The sequence below is a fragment of the Myodes glareolus genome, chromosome 27, assembly GCF_982192425.1.
Source record: "Myodes glareolus chromosome 27, mMyoGla1.1, whole genome shotgun sequence".
NCBI classification, from domain to species: Eukaryota; Metazoa; Chordata; class Mammalia; order Rodentia; family Cricetidae; genus Myodes; species Myodes glareolus.
In genome coordinates this window covers 15,828,601-15,851,713 of record NC_142052.1, presented here as the reverse complement: position 1 = coordinate 15,851,713, position 23,113 = coordinate 15,828,601, and the positions used below count along the sequence as shown (strand labels likewise).

Below are 23,113 nucleotides of genomic sequence, written 5' to 3'. Positions count from 1 at the left end.
GTGGTTTGAAAGAAAACAGCCCCCAAAGGAGCGACACTAATGGGTGTGGCTTTGCTGGAGCAGTTGTACCCTTGTTGGAGGAAGTGTGTCACTTGGGGGCAGGCTTTGAGGTCTCCTATGCTCAAACAAGTACTTCCTGTTGCCTGCGAGATGTAGGAGTCTCAGCTACAGGTACAGCACCATGTCTACCTGCATGCCACCATGTCCCACCATGATGACAATGGGCTGAACCTCTGGACTATAAGCAAGCTACCCTTTTCCTTTATAAGAGTTGCAACTGTCATGGTTTCTCTTCACGGCAATACAAACCCAAACTAAGACAGTCTGGTGAATCTCGGAGCGACTGCAGACCCTAACAATCTTAATTGGCCTTTATATTTTCATATAAAATGTAACTATACTGAAGTACACTGTGGACAAGTGGGAGGAAAAATTTTAATCTATCTTACTAAATAGAATTTAACTAGCAGGCCTAGGCTACTCAGTGAGATCCAGGCCAGCCAAGGTAGAATAAGACCAAACAAACAAACAAACAAAAACCAAGAGGGCTGGGGATGTGGCTAACTTGGTGGAAACTTGCCTAGCATACCCGAAATTCTGGGTTCAATCTCCAATCCATGCCTGCAATCCCAGCAACTAGGAGGCAGAATCAAGAGGATGAGGAATAAGGTCATCCTGAGCTGCAGAGTGTGTTTGAGGCCTGGGATACTTGAGCCCCTGTCCCAACAACAAGTGTGGGAAGGCTCAGGGTTTTTGGGTCAATCTATTTTAGTCAGAAACTTGAGCTTGTCACCAAGTCTAACCAAACTTACTCAAATTGTGCTCCAACCTAAATGCACGCACATACACACAAACACACACATACACACAATAAAAACTAATTTTAAAAGTTTCAACTGACAAATGCAAAACAGTTCTTTATTACTACAGCATATAAGATATTTATAAATAAACATGTAACATAGTTCAAGTTTAGAGGAATCTTCTTCATACAGATATACAGAAATGCCTGGTTGTTTGTGCCTAGTATATAATCTTAGTATTCTTCTGTACCTCAGTGACCAGTAAAGGAAAGGCAGTCTGAATGTCAGTAATACATTTAGACACTGATGGTACTTACAGACAGATCACTGTCAGAGTTTCGATTTAGTTTATTTCCCTTTAGAGAGAAACTGGATTTTACCCTGGGCATCAGGCTCAACCCTAACGTCTGGTGATGTTCACAGCGGCTTTGAAAACGCTCTAAACGGCCATTTCCATTTTAATCGCTGGGTGTGGATTATAACCTTCAATCTGAAAGTCTTCAACCTTGAAATCATCAATTGTCTCAACTTTCCGAAGAATTTTGAGCTTTGGGAAAGGTCTTGGCTCTCGCTGAAGCTAAAAATGAAATCATGGTTTTACTTTATAGCCGTTCCCGTGTCTCCTTTTGAAACAACACAGTATTTTATCACAAAGTACTTCTTTACAACAATGCAAAACAGTACTGTCTTTTCTTTCTGCAAGATTAGGGATTGCGCCTAAGGCCTCAGGAGAGCTACATTAGTAATCTGCCATCAGCTATGGTCCAGCTTTGTTTACCTTTTTATTCTGAGACAGGGTCTTAGTCAAGGTATCTAGGCTTATGTTGAACCCACTCTGTAGCCCAGCAAGCCTTGAACTTGGAATGCTCCTGCTCCAGCCCAAGTAGCTGTGATTACAGGCTGAAGCCACCAGATAACTCCTGAGAAATACATTAAACACAGGGACACAATTCTTGACTTTTCTATGTCTAACTTTTTTCTTAATGTTCACAAAACAGGGACACTCATATACTTACTACCATTTCAATTCATTTGCTGGCTGCTGTATTATAGGAATTGGAAAGGAATTTAAAAAGACAGGCTTTTTAAAGTTTAGTACTTAAGCATAAAACTAAAGTCAAACATTTATTTTTCAGCTTTTCAAGTAAAATTATGAATTAAAATGTATATCTCCTGGCTCTTCTCTCTGGTACTGATGCTTAATACCTTACCGAGTCCTGTGCTTGTGGTTGCTAAGGCCGATGACGGCCTCATTCCCGCTCATCTCCCTCATTAAAAGCCCTGCATTTGGAGCACTTCAATATAGGACAGCATCAACCAGAGCGCCTGTGATACAAAGGATGCCCTGCACCCAATCTTTAGCCAAGAGAAGGCACCAAGCTCAAAAAGAAACGTAACAGGTATATTTCTTACCTGAATTTTCAGGGGCTCGATGTGATTCAGGTAAATATGTGCATCTCCCAAGGTATGGACAAAATCCCCTGGCTAAAAATGACCCACAGGAGAGAACACAGCAGTCAATATTTTCGTTCCAATTCTTTAAGAACACATGTTCAAACAGAGTAGGGCTGTGAGACGGCTCCGTGGGTAACGGCACTTGGAAGCCTGACAACTTGAGCTGATTCCTGGAACCCACACGGGAGAAGAGAAAGAAGTCACGCAGACTACGCTCTCGTCTACGCACACACTGTGGAAAATGTGGACCCCCATGTATACACACACAACAATACATTCTACAGGGTACACACGTAGTTCAAAGCTTTCCACAAAAGTAACTTTTCCAGTGTTTTTTTTGGGAAAAGTTAATTTTTTAGGTTTTTAGGTTGTACATTATGGCTTACGCACATAGTCCCAGTACTTGGAAGGCTGAGAATTGGCATCGTGAACCCGGGAGAGTAGGGCCTAAAGTCTTATGCAAAAGTCAACTTTATTCAGAGCATCAGACAATTTATACTCTGAGGGTTAAGAGTCCCGTGAGTAAACTATACAATCACAAAGACCAGAAACACATGGCAAAAACATGTTTTCCCATCGAGACCCATGAATAACAACAGCTGAAATAAACTCCCTCCATCTGCTACACCTGGGAGGAGCATGAAATACAGTCCAAGAACAAGTCTGTGTGCTGAAGAAACTACAGTCCAAGAACAAGTCTGTGTGCTGAAGAAACTACAGTCCAAGAACAAGTCTGTGTGCTGAAGAAACTACAGTCCAAGAACAAGTCTGTGTGGAAGAAACTACAGTCCAAGAACAAGTCTGTGTGGAAGAAACTACAGTCCAAGAACAAGTCTGTGTGGAAGAAACTACAGTCCAAGAACAAGTCTGTGTGCTGAAGAAACTACAGTCCAAGAACAAGTCTGTGTGCTGAAGAAACTACAGTCCAAGAACAAGTCTGTGTGCTGAAGAAACTACAGTCCAAGAACAAGTCTGTGTGCTGAAGAAACTACAGTCCAAGAACAAGTCTGTGTGCTGAAGAAACTACAGTCCAAGAACAAGTCTGTGTGGAAGAAACGGAAGTCACAAGATCCTGTTTTCTTGGAGTTTTCTCACACGTACTGAAAGACTCCATTCTTGGACTGTGTTCTGACACTGAGACAGGAGGATCACTGTAGGTCCAAGGCTAGTCTGGACTAGAGAATGAGACCATGTCTCAAAAACAAAAACAAAACAAAACAAAACAAAAAAACAAGCTACCTATATGAATGTTAGTTTCTTTAGGCAACAAGGTACCAGAAAGCTCCAAGGAGGTGAGCCAGTACATGTCTTTATTTACATGCATAAAATTTTAATACTAATCAGACTGAATTCCCTGCTATGAGTTAGTTTATTACATTGGCTATAACCACGTCTTCTGAAAGCAGCTTACCTTTAGGCCTGTGATGTGTGCAATCATGTAGGTGAGCAGGGCATAGCTGGCAATGTTGAAGGGCACGCCCAGACCCATATCTCCTGACCTCTGGTAGAGCTGGCAAGACAGCTCCCCATTCGCTACATAGAATTGACAGAGGGCATGGCAAGGAGGCAGTGCCATCAGGGGAAGATCTGAGGGGGTCAATGGTAAAAGAAGGAGGGGTTTTAGAGAACACAGCTATAAAAAAGGTAAAATACAAAACAAGCCAACCACGAAAGAAGCCATGAAGTTACAGATACGTACAACTCAATTTCCCATTCTGTCAAAGTCAGACCATTTTCCCAGCCCTGCAGCAGAGGTGATGGAAGCTTGTCCATTAGCATAAAGATTCTGCGAGTATACATTTATGCTGAAGCAATGCTCATCCAGCTGAGCTAAAATTAAGGATTTGGGCTGCTATTGATGGCACCAAATAAAAGGAAATTATTCTTTCTGCAAAGGCCACAGGAAACTGGAATCTGAGGCACATCTTTCTGTTTAAGTATCTATTAGAAATATGAGACGTTCTTTCCTGGATACTCACTATACCCCGGTAGAGTTTAATTTTAATACTCTACTTTCAAGTTAACACTTGAAACTGTGTGCTCCAAATGAAAAAGATAAAACCATCAGTGCATTTTACAGGCAATTTAATGCTCCTTTAATGTAAATGCATACAGATCGTGTGGGTCTCCTGACGGTGGAAACCGAGCAAAGTGTGACTGTGTTGATCGTCCACGTGACTGGAGACAGCTCCAGTGCCCCACAGAGCCTCTGGCCACCTTGCTCCCCTCTGGCTAACTGGCCAGATGACTGGGATGCTGTCTACCTTTTGGGTTCCAGGCACACATGATGATTCTTCTGTCATCAGGCTTGGCTTTGATGGTGTCAATCACTTTTTGCAGCTGGTCTACTCCTTGACCCGAGTAATCTGCAGAATTGTCAGGAGAACACATGCGCATTTACGTCACATCAGTCACAGCCTCTCATGTGATGACCCTGACAGCATCCACTCAGTGCCCCCCCACCCATAGTTCTAATCTACCCAGCAATCTGAGTATTTCTCAGATCTTGCTGGGTTAAGCTCAATGTCCTTACACTAAAATCTAAGTTCTTTTCTACACAAGTCTTCTAAATATTTAGTCTGTTACAATATCACTTGATATAGATATGGATAATTTGCATTGCATGGATTTTAAGGTCAATTTTGTTATATGTATATACATTTCTGATTTTGATTGAGGTATTGTGATTGTGTAGTTCATTTAAAAATACAATGTATAATTAAAAATATAGGTTGTTAATGGATAATCATCAATAATAGTCAAGCTTATAGTAATGTTAGTTTGATTTTCTAGATGTGCATAGATATATTTAAGATAGGCATTCTTCATATCTTTCAAAGACTACAAAACATGGCATTTAATGTTTTAATAACTTAGGGCTTTTCATGACAATGAGACACATCTGCTCCTGGCAGCACCAATCTACTTCAAGAGGAAGATGGGCATCAAAGAGGCTCCTTATGGAGTTGGTTAGCCATTTGGGCAAGAAACTGCTCTTGCCTGGACTGTTATATAAACTGGACACAGAGAACCCACAGAGAGAGGACTGCTGAACTTGCCTAAAGGTGAGATGATCTTTCGGGGTTCCTGATTCATGAAAGAGTCTGTGAGACATTCTGCAGGACACAGCAGATAGTGACTGAACTGCCTTTGAAATTTCCTGCTTCATGGAAATGTCTGCTGGCTATTATGGGCCTGAAGGCCAAAAATGGATGCCCCAACGATACAGAGGAACTTTGGGTGACTGTCCAGGCAGCGAGATGTCTCTGTCATTTCTAGAGTTTTAAAAGTTGCTTACTTCTTGTTTACTTAGGTAATATATCCTTCTGGAGTCTTTGATGGAGTTGAAGAATGGATAGTCATAGTTATAGTTTTCCATTATTATGATAAAAATATAATTATAAATATTGTGACTGTAATTCTTGCTTGCTAACTGCTTTGTTATATGTAATTTTACTATGTCAAACTAAAAGCCTTTCTTTTTTGTTTAAACATAAAAAGGGGAAATGATGGAGGAGGGTTATCTGTCTATTGTGTTATTGTCATTGGTCAATAAAGAGACTGCCTTGGCCCCTTGATAGGACAGAAAATTAGGTAGGTGGAGTAAACAGAACAAAATGCTGGGAAGAGGAAATTGAGGCAGACGCCATGGAGCCAGCCACCAGGTCAAACATGCTGAATCTTTCCCGGTAAGCCACACCTCGTGGTGCTATACAGATTATTAGAAATGGGTTAATCAAGATGTGAGAGTTAGCCAATAACTAACTCTCTAGAGATAATGGGCCAGGCAGTATTTAAATAAATACAACTTATATGTTATTATTTCTGGGGCTAAGCTAGCCATGCGGGAGCTGGGCAGGATGAAAAGCAGGCCTGCCCGCAGCTCATCACTACAATCACTCTCTCCCCTTAATATTGCCCCTGTTGCTAACTGCTGTTTGGATATAGTTTGAGTATGTCGCTCAAGGGTTCATGAGTTGAAATGTAATTCTCATTTTTGGGTAGAAATTTAAATCAATTACACAGTCTTTAAGAGGTGATCAGGGGGCTGAAGAGATGGTTCAGTGGTTAAGAACACTGGCTGCTCTTCCAGAGGTCCTGAGTTCAATTCCCAGCAATCACATGGTAGCTTACATCAGTCTGTAATGAGATCTGGTACCCTCTTCTGGCCTGCAGGCATACATGCAGGCAGAACACTGTATATGTAATAAATAAATAAATCTTAAAAAGAGGTGATTAGGATGAGAAAGTCATCAGGGTGGATGGAGTTCCATGAGTGAATCCTGGTGGCTTCACAAGGAACCAAAGGAGACACACTTCTCATCTTTCACACCTAATACTGTGTCACCTTGGGGTCACTGTCATCAAACTGTGGGCACTGAACCACCGTGACTGAGATCTAAGTTTCCTTATCTTTGAGTTTGGGGTTAAAAAAAAGAAGAACCAAGTAAATGAATGTAGGGCTGTGAAAAACTAAACACGCTACATGCAAAAACTAACCCACATTTAAACGCATAAAGGAGCTGAGGTGGCTGAGAGAGCTCCCCAGTACTGCATGCTGCCATTCACGGCAGACACAGGTCTGAATAGACACGCTTTACATCGGACACGTCAGTATAACACGAAGCACCAACAAATGATGCCTGAAACACTTCAGCTCGTATTAAAAACAACTGAATATTATAACTGTGGCACTTTACTGTACTTACAACTTGCTGCTTTTGTAGAATCGTAATGTCCTAATTATAAAAACCAGGGCTGTTAATATTAACTCTCATTCTTTGGCATATATTCAAATTAGTCTACCTCTGGTTTCGTTGGATGGGAGGGCTGCTCTTAATTTTTAAACTAGTATTTTCTCTGTGTGTCTGATGTGTGTGAGGAGGAGTGCACATGTCAGCGCACATAGGGAGGGCAGAGGACAACCTTCAGGAATTTTCTCATTGCACTCAGCGTTCTAGAGAGTGGATTCAAGTCGTTAAGCCTTGGGTAGCAAATGCTTTCAGCCACTGAGCCGTCTCACCAGCCCAAATTAGCGTGTCTCTGGACTGTATGACAGTAGAATCTTTGGTTTTAAAATGGACTTTGGTTTCATAAAAACATCATTCAACGAATTCTGGCTTGAAATGAAAACAGAAATGCCGACAGTTCCTGAGATGGCAAACGTGCTTCTGTCATTTGTACTACACGTTCTGTGTGCACAGCTCATCACTGACAAGTCTGGAATCAAACTATCAATAAACTCTGAAAATGCCCTACAACCTACTTTCAGTCAAGATTTCATTCTTTCTGTTAAAATTGACAGGCACACCCTATCTCATTAACGTGTAAAATTTCTTTTCATTGTTAATAAATAATAAATGTATTATTTATTAATAAACGCTAAAATTACATGTATGACAAAAAATATCATAGGATAAATTTTTAATGATTTATAAGCAATAAATATTTGGTTTGTGTACCTGTATACCTCGGGCTACATAAAAAATTTCTTGGGCAAAAAAAAGTCACAGTGAAGTAAGTTTAAGAAACCTTTGCTCTAAATAACCCTCTTTTCTTCAAAGTTAGATATTCTGGTATAGTAACAAAAATATATACCAATCGTCTCCAATCCCAGCAGTTTCAGATTTTCCCCGCGTCCCCGTGTGATAGTTTCTATACCTACCAAACACCCTTGTACACTTCACTAACACAATCTGTTATTGTCCCATAGGACACTGGATCTTAAATTGAAGACAGCTTGTCATAGACAGTCAAATACCAAACTATAGAGAACTTTCTAGGGCTTAGGCACTGTCTTATCCACACTTCCACTAAAAGGACAAGACAATTCATCACTAAGCACACCACTGACTTACAACTCCCAGGCAAACTGTAATAAGATTATGATCTTGTACTTTTTCCAGTTCTCGTCCATGGCCTTTAATCCCCTGCCCCCTGCTGAGGTGTGGAAGCTGAGAGGTGATTTATTAACGAAGACCAGAACTCCATAGACTCTCCTCTGGATGCACTTTTACCAAGGTTTGTCAGTCAGTGTTCTGGCAGAGTTGGGTCTCTGAGGGAGGGGTTCCCAAAATCCCAGCTCCAAGAAGGCAATATTAAAGACTTGAGGAAATATTCTACAGCTAGATTGCAGTGGTGACTTTGTAATCTGTACGTGTTAAAAAATCTGATAAATTACAGAACGGATTGTAATTATTTCCTGTAGGGGAAAAAGGAAGAAAGAACAGGAAAATTATCTGCATTAAAAAACATTGAAATCTACAAGAGCCAGTTTCAGGACCGCTGGGGCTGTTATACAGAGAAACCCTCCTTCAAAAACCAGAATAAAGAAAGAAAGAAACAAACAAAAGACAATTAGCTAGAAATTGTGGCTTATGCCTTTAATCCCAGCATTTAGGAGACAGAAGCAGGTGGATCTCTGTGAGTTCAAGGCCAGGCGCTGTTCTACAGAGTGAGAGTTCTAGGATCATCAGGGCTATACAAAGAAACACCGTAATAAAACAAACAAACAAAATAACCAAGAACAACCAAACAAAAAAGGGTGGTAAGGTGAACATGATGGCTCCTTCCTATAATTCCACCAGGTGAAAGGTGGAGACAGGAGGATCAGGAGTTGATGGCCAGCTACAGCTTCCTAAGACCTAGCTGCTCCCACCCCATCAAGACAAATCCCAGCACTTGGAAAGGGCAGAGGCTGACAGTTCAAGGGCAGCCTTGTCTATTAAAACTGTTTTTGCATTTTTACTATATTCCTTTATTTTATTGTGTTGTGTGTGGCATATGCTATGGCATGTGGAGTCTAAGAAGCTGGGAGAACAGATTCTCTCCTACCACATGGGTTCCTGAGGATCAAATGCAGGTCTCCAAGCTTGGAAGCACTGACTTCAGCAGCTGAGCCATTCACACTCCATGCAGAACTTCTCAGGTAACTCCATGCCCACTAACACTATCACATCACACTCCACGTCCAGCAACCTCTTCTCTTCTTTCTGCCTTTACCAATTTACCCATTCCTGGTCCACAAAGACATCCACAACTTCCAAACATCACCAGCATTGAAAACATCTTGATTGCAGGCAAACACAACTGAAGAATCTGGACACTAGGCCCGTCTTAGTCAGTATTCTATTGCTGTGAAGAAACACCATGACCATGACAACTCTTATAAAAGAAAGGGTGTATTTGGGGCTTGCTTAGTTTCAGAGGTTTAGTCTATTGTCAGCATGGTGAGGAGCATAGCAGTATCCAGGCAGACATGGTGCTGGAGAAGCAGCTGAGTGTTCTACTTCCAGAACTACAGGCAGCAGGATAAAAGGCGCTGGCTTCTAAAACCTCAAAGCCCATCCCCAGTGACACACTTCCTCCAACAAGGCCATACACCTTAATCCTTTCAAATAACACCACTCCTAAGGATTCAAATACAGGGGCTTACTTGAGCATGGGGGCATTCTTATTCAAACCACTACAAGGCCCAAATTCTTCCCACTGGCTAGAAGGAGTTGAAGGGACCCTTGAAAAGAAAAGCATACTGTCCAGGCTGCTGGTGTCTGCCCAGCCTGTAATTTATTACTTCCTGTACACACACACACACACACACACTAGTGAGACATTAACTTCAGAACCTGGCGGAGGCTGGTCTCTGTGACACTCAAACAAAACCCAGAGAGGGGAAGATGCCACTACATGAGGACTTTTCTTAACCTCTGTCCCCACAGAGCAGGAAGGGAAGGGTGAACGGTACAGAGACATCACACCACACACAAGTTTGCAAGTGCTTCAGCGTTGCAAAGGGAAATGTTCATAACGGGTAACTCCTGCACTGCATCCTGGAGGAACCTCCTTTTATTCTAAACGCTAACACAGACAGACCAAATCTGCCACCACTGGTCAATGACACAGGTAGAGAAAGCTCCAAGCATCCAATAATGCCCAGTAAATGCTAGGCACCAAGAGTATGATTTGGCCTTTGTGACATTTTGTTGTGGCTTCTCACAAATCAGTTACTTACCAACTCCCACAATGTGGACTTATCTCCCACATCTAAGATGGATCTTTGAGGAAGAACACCCAGAAAACCTGAGGCAATAATATCTCCTCACCTGAATCCATATCTTTGTAGTCTGCGCCAAAATGTCTCCACTGGAAACCATAAACTGGGCCCAGGTCCCCTTCCTGTCGTGCAGAGAAGCCCAGGCTGTCCAGAAAATCTCGGGACCCATTGGCATCCCAGATTCTCACTCCTTTGGAGGACAGTTCTTTAGCATTTGTGGATCCCTGAAAGATTGAGAACAGAATAGGCATACAGGAGGACCCTGTGTCACTCATCCCCTACCCATGGCACACTATCCACGTGCAGCCCAGCTTTAAGCAGGCTGGTCCTGACCAGGCTTCTGAGGTAGTATAGAATGGTCGAACCCCTATTAGAAATTTCCTCACAACATTTCTTCTATTCCCTTCACTTTCAAAAGTCTTTGTGTATGTATACGTACACATAAGCATGCCATGGTGCATGCATACAGGAGCTGGTTCTCATATTCTACCTTATTTGAGCTGGGTGTCTCTCTTGTTCCTGGTGCTATAATACCTACCCCAAGCTAGCTAGCTTGTGAGCTTCCAGTAGATTTCCGTCTCCGTCTCCCATAGAAGTACCAGGATTAGATGGCACTACCAAACAGGGCTTTTTTGTTTTCTCAAGACAGGGTTTCTCTGGGTAACATTCCTGGCTGTCCTGGAACTTACTTTGTAGACCAGGCTGGCCTTGAACTCATTGAGCTCTGCCTGCCTCTGCCTCCCAAGTGCTGGGATTAAAGGTGTGGGCACCACCACCCGGCCCACACAGAGCTTCTCATGAGGACTCCAGGGATCCAAGCTCCGGCTGTCAGATTTGTGTGGCCAAGGGCTTTACACCCACTGAGCCATCTCCCCAGCCTTCCCTTCAATTGTTTAAATATCTCCAAGTTCCTAAAACATTTCTACCTCATCAGCAGCTTTGAATTCCTTCATAAAACACGTTCCATGTTGAAGTGTGATACTCCAAGTGGACTTGTTCAACACTCCATGTGCGGTCTGTTCGTGTGTCATATCTGGCTTAAGATTTTAGTGGTAATCAGTAGCTAGCTTTTCTGGAAAATGTGTGTGCATGGGAACCCAAGCCCACGGAAGCCAGAGAGGATCCTGGCTGTTCTGCTCTATTACTTCCTATCCTTTCCCTTGAGACAGGGTCTCCAAGTAAAGCTAGAGCTTATTCGGGCTAGACTCGTGGCCAGCAATCTCCAACGATCCTCCTGTGTCTCCCTCCCATTATAGCACTGGGGTTACAGACACATGCAATCACACCCAGCATTTTTAAAGCTTCATTTCTATGTTATGTGGATGTGTGTTTTGCCTGCATATGTCTGTACACCATGTGCACACAGTTCCCAAGGACAGTAGAAGAGGGAGTCAGGTATTTTGAACTGGACTTACAGATTGTTAGTCACTCACTGTGTTAAATGGGTGCTAGGAACTAAATCCTAACCCCCACCCCGAACACGATCAACAAATGCTCTTAACCACTGAGTCATCTCTCCATTCCACACCCGAATGTTTTATGTGACAACTGGGGCGGGATGAACTCAGGCCCTCTTTGCCTACTGAGTCAGCATCCCAGTACTCTAAAGAAGGGGCTGAACTTGTAGTATGGCCCAGAACTCATCTTGTCTCTGGGAGTACTCTAAGCCAGCACTGGACAGAACCTCACTTTTTCTGGACCAGGATACAGAGCAGGAACTTGGGGCTCCTGCCATTTGTCACCACACCTCTCCAGTATAACCCAGGTACCTACTTGACCCTGGTATCTACCAATTCAGCAATCAATAATGCTGAGCACCTACCATGTGACTGGCGGTAATTTGGTCCTGAGACACAACAGGAAATAGGAGGAACAGATTTTCTACATTTGGGGAACTCACAGGACACTGCACTTATTTATCTCCCTCCCAATAGAGGGGAAGCTAAAGGCTGATTTCTAGGTCAGCTGATGGTGTTTCCCTAGGAAGAGAAACAAAGAGGTGACAGAAAGGTCAAGGGTGTCGAGTGGGACTGGAAGGAGGAGAGAGCCATCCTCCACATGGAAGGAAAGGCCCTGGGTGATGGGAATGGCAAGTGCCAGAGGCCAGAGGCAGGATTCTCCCAGTGTGCTCAGGTCAGTGACGCAGGCAGGATGGGAAGGACACAGAAAAGCATCTAGAGCCAGCACTAGAAAATGAGCCAGCGCCGTGGGAACGGCTGACAGCCACAGCTTTCACTACTACTACCTCTTTTTTTTTTTTTTTTTTTTTTTTGCCCTTGGTTTTTCGAGACAGAGTTTTTCTGTGTAGTTTTGGAGGCTGTCCTGGAACTCGCTCTATAAATCAGGCTGACCTCGAACTTACATAGATCCACCTGCCTCTCCCTCCCGAGTGCTGGGATTAAAGGCATGCACCACCACCGCCTGGCTCACAGTTTGACTTCTAAGGCTTGTATTGTGAAGACAGGCAGCTTCCAACCGCAGCATCACCCTTACCTTGATAAACCACAGCAACTCCTCCAAAACACCCTTCCAGAACACTCGTTTGGTTGTGAGCAGAGGAAATTCATCTGAAAAATAGTTTGTAACACAGTTAAAATGTGGTAAAATACAGCGAGCCATCATCCATCATTCAGCTTTCTCTGTGGCGGGAAACGACCTGGGGGCGGACACGCACAGACACACGCGCACACACGCGCGAGCACACACACACGCACAGACACACACACACACACACCTGGAGTGGCTTCAGGAAAACTGGGAACTCCCACCCAGCTTCGGGATAAGTCAGTGAAACCACAGGTCTGCATTGACACAGGGGTACCCATATGGCAAAGAGAAGGAGTCCACACACACTACTGAGCAACTATCACTGTCACTGGTGTGTAATGTCAACACTCAAACTGTGGCCTAGACACAACCTAAAGGCTCTCACACCCAAGTCCACCACGCTCCTGGCAGAGCGATATCACTCTGGTAAAAACTGAAAAAGTTTTCAGACATTTGGGGAGCAAACTGACCTGGCATCTGAAAACAGAAATGTTTATGCCTCGGAATGGCCACCAGGAAACCCGAAGGCAAAACAGAAGAGAGACAAAGGGGCAGGGCAGGAGCTCAATCAACAGACAAGGTAAAGAGGAAAGGCTCAGAGTATATGTTTTGTCAGAGAGCAATACTTCCCTCTTTACCGTCTACATGGGAAAGCTGAATGAAGATTAGAGAGGTAGAATAACTTGTCTGCAGTATAAGCAGAGGAAAGGGACTAAAACTGGACATCAGAGTCCACTGTTCTAGGAGGCCCTGCACACTGGGTTAATCCGTGCAGTAGCTGCTGAAGTTTCCACCTCCAGAACATACTTGAGATAAGTATATCCTGGCTTGACGCCTGATGCCAGGAACCCCAAAAGAGCACTTCTTCCCTGAGGCCACTCTGTAGGCTCACACATCCTCTGAATTGCTCTTTAAAAGCCAAGGCTGTTTGGGGGAAACCCCAGTTTCCGCCTCAGGCTTGGGTTCTTTTTTCTGTGCCTCTTTAACACCGCCTAAGCCATTTTCGCGCCAATTTTTAAAACAGTTGCAAAGGGGAGCTGGAGATAGGGGAAGGAAGAGGAGGAGCACAAGTCTGGACCTCAGGGCAAGGTTTGGGCAGGTTTCTTCTACTCCGACCCTCGGAAACGCACGACCAGTCGGAACCTAATGGGGGTTAGGAACAAGAGGCCTTAAGGACCAGGTTTACCTGCAGCAGCTATCACCTTGAGGCTCTAGGGCAGGAACGCGGAGTTTAGGACTCTTTGAGCTGGGGTCAGACTAACCGCGGCTGCCAGCCCCGCGCCTCCGCGCCCAGCCCGCCGCTCGTCCTCCCGCAGTCCCTCCCGGTAGTGGGGGCTAGCCGCGGTCACCTCTCAGGTTGTATCGCGCCTGCATGCCGAACACCGACAAGGTGCCGGTGCCCGTGCGGTCCTCCTTCTTGAAACCGCAGCGCATAATGTACTCCACCTGCCCCAGATACTGCAGCTCCCCGTGCCGCGGTGCCTCCGCGCCCTGCTGCTGAGCGGCGGGTTGCAGTTTCAGCTCGGAGCCCGCGACCGGCATTGCAGACAGTTAGAGGAGGTGTAGTAGGCGCCAAAATCGGGACCTTCCGCGCGCTCTTTTCCTCTACGTTTGGCGCCTCCCGCCCCTTCCTGCTGGGAAGCTTCTGACTGGCCATGATTGTCAGACCCCCGCCAACGCGGCAGAATTCCTGACGCTGGCAGAGCAAACACATGCAGGAGTTCCTAATTCTCTTGATTTACCCTGTCTTTGCATTAAGAGCCTATAGGTTCAGGGCATGGTGACGCACGCCAGTAATCTCAGTTTGTGGGAGGTCGAGGCCAGAGGTACCGGAATTTAAGACAATCCTTTGTTTCACATCAAGTACAAGGCCATCCTGGGTTTGAGAAGATGCACATTGTTAAAAATAATGATGGACTTTCGAGCATTCTTTATAGTGTGTACATTTAGTGTGGTGTGTGTGTGTGTGTGTGTGTGTGTGTCCGTCCGCCCACGCATACACGCACATGCCCCATAGGTTTCTGCTTACACATTGGAAGTGTGGGACAACTCAGGCTATCAAGCTTGGTGACAAGACCTTTACCAACGAAGCCATCTCGACCACTCTGCTCAACTTTAAAAATTTTAATGCCTCATTTTTCAGTTTTAAGGGAAAGCTTCTAAGGTAAATATTGGAGAGTAGAACCATTTGATGAGTACAAATGTACTGATACACGTGTTGTACGTGCAACAAGAGATCTGTATCTACCACTTTGTTGAGTACATTGTAGGTTCCCAACAAACTTTATAAATTTTGGTTATGTCTGGGAATATGAAGAATAGGATTGGGGCTTTACTGAAATGTACTAAACACTACCAACTTTTTCTTCCGCTGAGAATTGAACCCAGACTTCCCACATGTTCACACCACCCCTGAGGGATAAACCTAGCCCAAGCCTGTATTTGCTTTTCCCTGCATCTCATGTTTGTCATTTTTGCATATGGTATGCATTGGGTAAGAATCCCTGCAAAGGCCTATGTGTTAAAAGACTTGCTGACCAGACTGTGGCGTTATTGGTAGGAGGTGAAACCTTTAGCAAGTGGGGTCCAGTGACCAGAAGTATCATTTTTGAAGGCGACACTGGGGTCCTGACTGCTTCCTGTTTTTGCTTCGTCCCAGCTATGAGGCAAGCAGGGTCTAACTTCACTCCAGAGAGACAGGATAACATGGTGTGTATGACAGAGGAAAAGGCTGTTCCCCCAAGAAAAGAAGGCAACTAAAACAAGCAACCATGTTCTGAAGCCTTCAGCCAAAATAAAGCATCCTAAGTTGACGGTCACAGTGGAAGGAAACCGACAGCACCAGTCTCCTGTCTCCCTGCTAAAACTCAGCTTCAAAAGCTCCCGTTCCAAATGTCTATGTTGTTGGACTGGACAGAAGGCTCGGCAGTTGAGAGCACTGGCTGCTCTTCCAGGGGACCCAGGTTCAGTTTCCAGCACCCACATAGCAACTCACAACTGTCTAATTCCTCTTCTGGCCTCTGTGGGCACCAGACACCCACATAGTACAAAGACATACATGCAAGCAAAACACTATATGCATAAAATAAAATAATTTTAATATAAACAAAAATTTTATGATGGAATATGTACTATAAGAGATTACATAATCATCTTTTATTTGCAGCCCTGTTTATTTAGTTAGCTAAGATACTGTCAAATGTTTCTATGTGGTCTTGTTTTATAAAACAATTCAAATTTCAAAAGAAATTTACAGAAATGATTGGCTATTTTGGCTTAACTACAAGTATCATGGAAAACATTTCACAAGCTTAGTAGTGGAAACTTGGTATTCTTGCTATATAATTGTGAGCTGAAATGCACTGAGTTACAGGATAACAGAAACTGAAAATCTATTTAGTTCAACACAATGTTAGTCTGGCTTTTCCTAGATTAACTCTTCACCCCACTGCTTCTCCACAACTCTTACCAGTGCAATGCAGTTCTTCCAAGTCATTAGTGTTTCCTTTGGGAAGTCAGATCCTCCTTTGTGAAGGAGAGAAGAAAAGAATATATTTTCTTTACCTATCACAAGGTATATAATAAACAGGTTAATATAAGATTAATATAAGTTTATTAATATGTTTACATCACACAGGAGACTTCAGACCAAAGGCTACGAATATCTTCAGGTAGCACCCAATGCCTATAGGGAAGACTTCCCTACTTAACTATAATTTTTTGGTTTTGGATTTGAGGTTTGGAGGGCAGTTGTGTAGACAATGACTGAGGGTAAGAGTCTGCTCTCATGGCAGCAGGGAAGGAGGTGGGACTTGGCAACACCTGTCTTTTCAGGTTTGTGTTGACTCTTAGCAGGGTAGGGCTTTCTGTGATAGTCCTATTTCCAGGAAACATAGGTCAAAGAATTCTTGTAAGGTCTGCTTTGTGTGAAAGGTAAGACACAATGAGAGCAATCTCCTTACTTCCTTCAGCTAAAAATACACAACACGTAAAGGTGGCATATGTGGAACACTGTGTAGATGGAAATTTCTGTATCGCCTGGTCCCACAGCCATTCAGTCCCAAATAAACACACAGACGCTTGTATTAATTATAAGCTGTTTGGTCTACTGCTCAGGCTTATTTCTAACTTGCTCTTACAACTTAAATTAACTCATAATTCTTAAATATGTTTAGTCACATGGCTTGGCACCTTTTCTCAGAATGGCATTCTCATCTGGCTTCCTCTGAGTCTGGTTTGTGACTGCATCTCTTCCTTTCCTCTTTCCAGAATTCACCTAGTCTGGTCACCCCACCTATACTTCCTGCTTGGCTACTGGTCAATCATCATTTTATTAAACCAACACAAGTAACAAATCTTTACAGTGTACAAGAGCATTATCCCACAGCAATACTGTATGCTGAATTCTTCTATTGTTGTACTATGTACTTTCTGGTGGTTGGGTTCACTGTCAGAAATCTGAGCAGAGAACACAGTAGATGGGCTGGTATTCATTTGAGGAGAACATTTCTAGGTGTACAGAGATGAGGGACTGAGTGGGTTGAGGTTATGGGTGTCAGGGAACTGCAGGACTTCCTTCAGAAAACTTTTTCTGAGGCTTTGAATGGGACTGAGTGTGATTGTCTATCATAATGCAGGATGTGGGTATGCCTTCAGAAAACCAGTCAAATATATCATTTTTCCAACCAGAAAGAGCCCACATACTTTTCAGCCACTAGCAGAATCCTAGGCATCCAGTTGCATGTTATGTTTGTGTTAGTTTTCTCTATGTTGAGTCTGATCTTATTTTTCTACCCAAGATCAGCTGATCAAGGTGAGCTAGGAACCAAGAGCAGGGTCTTCCACTCTCATGAAATAAAATCCTTCACCATGACCTTATTTGAGAACCTTGTTTTGATGGAAAGGGTCCTTCTGACTATGGAATACAAGTTAACCCAGAAAAAATGATCCTCAAATAAGCGTCCATGAACTCATTCAACAAACATCTCTATCACAATGCCTTGCTTATTTATGCCAACAAAGAAAAGACAGGCAAGGACCTGGTCTTCATGGAACTTGATTTTCAGCAGAGACAAACAATCAGAAAGTTCCCAAGCAAGTGTTCTGCAGATGGACCAGGATGTGACACACAGCAGAACCTAGGTTTACTATTGAGGTTTATGTTGGTGTTAAGTCTCATTAAACTTCTCAGGATTCAGAGGATCACTATAGCAGGCAAGCCTGACTAATAAAGTCTGAGGATACATGAAATAAGTTAGCTCACATAAGTCCTGTTACCATGCCCCATTTGTTCTTCCTGTGCTCTCTCCAATACTCACTTGATATTTCCCTTTGATGTTCCTAGCTGTCCACAGGTTTCCAGTTTACACACCCACACAGACATAGTTAGCGATCATGTGTTTTTCCACACTGATGGCTTCTCCTTCCTGGCATGACCCAGTCCAGAAGCTAAGAAAATAATCTTGGACTTTCCACTCTCCAGAAATGAGGTAAATAAAGCCTCATTTCTTTGAAAATGGTTCTGTCTTCCATTTCCTCCCTCACTTCCTTTTTATCCCATCTGCCTCACAACCTGTGCTGCTAGGGATGGAGCCTCAATCTCCACACATGGGGATAGGTGAGACTCAGTCACCTTCTGTAGCCCTGGATAGTCTTGTACCTGTTATATCCCCCTACTGGCCTTGAACTCTCTGAAACTCTCCTGTCTCAGCTTCTAACTGCTGAGATTACAGGTGTGCACCCCCACATTGGGCTTGTTTTGATTTCTTGAGACAGAGTCTTCCATAGCTGAGGCCAGCCTTGAACTCCTGGTCTTCTTGTCTCTACCTCTTTACACTTTCTGTTGTTCTTTCAAGACAGGGTTTCTCTGTAGCTTTGGCGCCTGCCCTGAAACTAGCTCTGTAGACCAGGCTGGCACAGAGATCCGCTTGCCTCTGTCTCCTGAGTGCTGGGATTAAAGGCATGTGCCACCACCACCCGCCTTGCCTCTACCTTTTCAGTGCTGGGAAGATCACATACAGGCATCTGCCACAACACACAACCCCCCCCCTTTCTTTTTAACATGGTTGTTGTTATGAGTAGCTAAACTTAGTTTTCAAATTATGCCACAACTTGAAGGTTGACAAAGAGAAAAATGTCAGATTCCCTAAAAACAAGCTGAGTCCCAATGTGAGTTGATTGTTAAAGGGATGCTCTCAGGTAAAACCTTTAATAGGATTAGCAAAGCATCCTGGGAGGAGGGAGGGATGCCGAATAAGAACATTGCTGCAAGCCATCTCTTGCTGCACCTGTGTGCAGCAGGGAGTTCTAGACCACAGTGGCTGGAGCAGGAGCTGGCACAGGAACCTGTGATGGTTAGTCTTGATGTCAACTTCATTGGATCTAGAATCAACCAAAAGACATGCTTCTTGATGGGTCTGTGATAGTATTTCCTGGAGAGATTAACTGGAGGGGGAAAGACCCTCCTGTGCATGGGAGGCACCTTTCTATAGTTGCCCTCATGTAAAGATCTGAGGGGAAAACTGTTCCTTTTGGCCTGCCTGCCTTCACTCCTTCCTGGTGAGCGCAACTGATCTGCTGCTGCTGCCAGCACTGTGGCCGCCAGCACTGTGCACTGTGGCCGCCAGCACTGTAGCTGCCACCACCACTGCTATCATCTGTGGATAGCAAAGCTTCCAGTGTGAGAATCCAAGAATCGCCCCTGCCTTCAGGGAGGGCTTGCTGAGGTGTCTATCCTAGTGGAATCAGTAGCTACTGGTTCTCAACCTATGCAAACTGCCACTGTTAAACTACCCAGAGCACAGCATGTCAGTCAGTGCACTAAACTCCATGTAGTATCTATTCACTCTATCCGTTCTTCTCCTCTACAGAACACCACATATTACACAGAGTACTGAAGATTTAGTTGCTAAGCCCAGGACTTCTTGTACCCAGGTCTTTTTAGGATTCTCCTACCCCAATGCTAACCCCACAGGAATCAATGTACACTTTTGTGGAATTAAGGTGATTTGTGCATGGTCATAAGCATGCATAGCTCAGGATGAAAAGTCAGCCATTGTTTTATGCAGCAGAGTTAGTAATCAAATGTGGGAGTCATAGCAGAGGTGCAATGTAAGGTGACAGGATGTTTTAGAGGATACTTAATGTTAAAACTTTTTTAGATCTACTTTATATGTACAGGTTCCTTGACTACATTAGGTCTCTGTACCAAGCACGTGTGTTGTCTGATGCCTGAGGAGGTAAGAAGAGGGTGTCAGATCTTTAGGAACTATATATAACTAGGAGTTACAGAGGGTTGAGCCACCATATACTTCCTGAAAACAAACCTGGATCCTCGGCAAGAATAATTGCTTTAACCATTGAGTCACCAATGTTTAATTCTCTAGTCCTGATATTAATTCGTAAGGTGACTTAGTTTATTGTATAAAAATTAGTAACTGCTATAATTTACTTCTTAAAAAATTAAGGAGCCTCACTGGCTTTACAGACAAACATTTCAAGGTGACTTCCATTGTTCCCATCTTAGTGGGAAAACTGAGGCCTAGAAAGGTTCAGGGCTTTTTCCAATCCTTCTCAGCTGTTAAGTTTTAGAGTTTAATTAAATTTTTTTAATTTAAAACTTTATGTAATGGGAGTTTTGCATGAATTTACGTCTGTACATCACTCACAGGCCTGACTCCTCAGGAGGCCAGAAGAGAGCATCAGATGCCCAGGAGCAGTAGTTAGGAAGGCTGTAAACTTCCTTATGGTACCGGGCTTCACATCTGGCTCCTCTGCAAGAGCAGCAAATGCATTTAGTTACTGAGCCATTTCTCTAGCCCTGGTGTCCAATTCTGAACTCTACTTTACCTACAAGTCTTCTTTCTTAAAATCTATATTAGCCAGTTCAAGGTTGTCACTATCAGCTACAACCCTATCGCAATGAGAAGAATTAGTCATTTTAGATTTTATGCTAGGTAAATCTACCACTAAGATACATTTCTAGCTCATTTAGCATTTTTGTTTTGTTATGTTTTAAGACAGGGTCTCACTAAGTTGTCTAGGCCAGCACAGAATTCATTATGTAGTCCATTCAGGCCTTGAACTAAAGACCTTCCTACCTCAGCCTTATGGGTAGCTGATGTAAAAGACTGAGCCATCTTTCTAGACCATGAACTGTGTTAAGCCAAGTGGGCTTGGATACAATCACCATGGAGTAACACGTATTCCTTTTCAGCTTGTTCTCAAAGTCAGCTGTAGTCAGTCAATAACTAGCAGAATAGAGCTAACACACGTCATTTCTGCTCTGGGGTCCTTACCTTTGTTGAGTTAAAGATGCCCTCAGTCATTGTGTTATGGGTTGCTAGTTGAGACACCCATCCAAACTGCTCTTGCATCTTTTCCATCAGATATGTGATGCCTTCCAGAAGATACTGGACCATCCAAACAACCTGATCATAATGCTGAGTGGATACATTGACTAATTTCAGAGCCTCAAAGAATTCTATGTGTAGTTCAGGTACATCAGGGCACTCTATAAAGGAGGTAAAGAGATAGTGAAGAAAAGGTCCAGAAACTTGGACGTGGGTGGTGCAGGCTTAAGACTTAGAGTTCTTAGTTAATGCTTGTTATTTGTAGTAAGGAATTATTGCCGATATCACCTTCAAATGAGACCTGGTTTAATGAATTGTTATTTATATGGTTTTATAGAGCAGAAGTGGGTGGATAAAGAAAAGAATGTCATGTTAAAAATCTCACATGCCTACCGCCTATATTTTAAGGGGAGCAGTGTGTGGGGTGTGGCTCGGGACTAGACTGCCTGCTGGACAGTGCAGCGTCCTGCTGACCGTTAGCGCTTTCCCCAAAAAACTCGACTGAAGCAGAAGCCTCTGCTTTGTCCCTTCCACAGCACATTCTCTCCACCCCAGCAAAGGGGAAAATATATAAGCACAGGAGGAGGTGCGAGAAAAAGGCAATTTCTATAGTTATCTAGTTAAGATTGGGACAAACAGAAATAGTAAAACAGTGAAAATCATGTATAGTGATGTTTGGAAAAACATTTTATCTTACATGTACAATATTAAATTATGATATTGTAATTATAGCTAGGGGATTATTCATAGAATAATAGATAGATAAAATGTATGACAGTTGCCTTTGTTTTATTTTTGGTAAGGGGAATGGGTTCTTGCTGTGGGAGTTCCTTCAGCTCCTTCAGCCAATCGCCGCTGAGTTACCAGCCCATTGGGGCGTGGTCTCTTTCCCTTTAAAAAAAGCAGCGGCTGTCCTCCACTCTGTCTTTGTCTTCCGGCTCCGTTTCCGGCCCCTGGACTCCTTTCCTGTTCGCGTGGAGGGGCTGTTGTCTGGGACGGTAATCTGTAAGTTTTTTCCCCTTTGAATAAATGACCATTCTATTAATCATAATTCCAAACTGGTGTGGGATTGTCTGTGACTTACGCCTTCATCTGGCGCCCCACGTTTGGTTGTAGAACCCCCCCTTCCCCCCCACTCAACTGCTTACTACCAGCTCGGCTAGTCACGAGACCTCCCTCAGCTGCGGCCTGTGCCCTGTATGTGGAGCCAGCAGTTCAATTAAACCCCACGCCTCCCAAGCTCCACAGGCTCGGGACAATCTCTGCAAGCCTGGTTTGCTCTTTTCTGAGTTGTTTTTAAATTTCCCTTGTAAGTGCGGTGCTTTAGTGGCGTGAATCAGAACGACTCGGTCACGTGGAGGCATACGCGGCTTCCGGGTTGCTCTTTTCTACCCCTGGATTCTGGGTTTCTGGTTCCGTGTATGGAATTGATTTAATTAAACTTTCTTTCTTGAGCAACTTATATTTCCTAGTTTTTAACAAATACTAAGGCAGACACTGAAACAGGACCTGTTTAAGTCACCTTTGCAGTGGTTCTAGTCGCAACTTGGCAACAGCACCGCCAACTAGACAAGAGGTAATATGGCAGTTTTTGTTTCCAACGCCAATTTTACTGTTTTCTTTATTAATACAATGGATTATGTCATGCAAGGTTTATATGACTATGGGAATATATTAATTTACTTGTTACTAGGTTTCAGTTTTCTTTTCAATATTTTATCATTAAGAAAGATACGATTTTTACGGACTAATATTGAACAACTAGTTGAAAGGATTAAAATTATTGAAAATCAGGGGTTATCTGAACAAGTGGATACTATGATAGACAAAATTGACTCCATGTCCAAGGGTACTAGGAAGTTACCTGAAAGGGTACAGGCTGTTGAATTTGACGTTCAGACGTT

The 23,113-nt window shown here is 43.5% G+C and overlaps 1 protein-coding gene across 1 annotated transcript; it reads right to left on the bottom strand.

Moving 5' to 3' along the window:
* Positions 1–890: 890 nt before the first annotated feature.
* On the bottom strand, positions 891–14,571 carry Tyms (thymidylate synthetase). Its single transcript, XM_087902400.1, has 7 exons — positions 14,208–14,571; positions 12,805–12,878; positions 10,361–10,535; positions 4,523–4,624; positions 3,670–3,845; positions 2,217–2,288; positions 891–1,380 (listed from the first exon to the last, which is right to left on the bottom strand). Exons 1-7 carry the CDS (start codon positions 14,398–14,400, stop codon positions 1,243–1,245), a joined length of 930 nt encoding a protein of 309 aa, XP_087758526.1. The 5' UTR covers positions 14,401–14,571; the 3' UTR covers positions 891–1,242.
* Between the last annotated feature and the right edge of the window lie 8,542 nt (positions 14,572–23,113).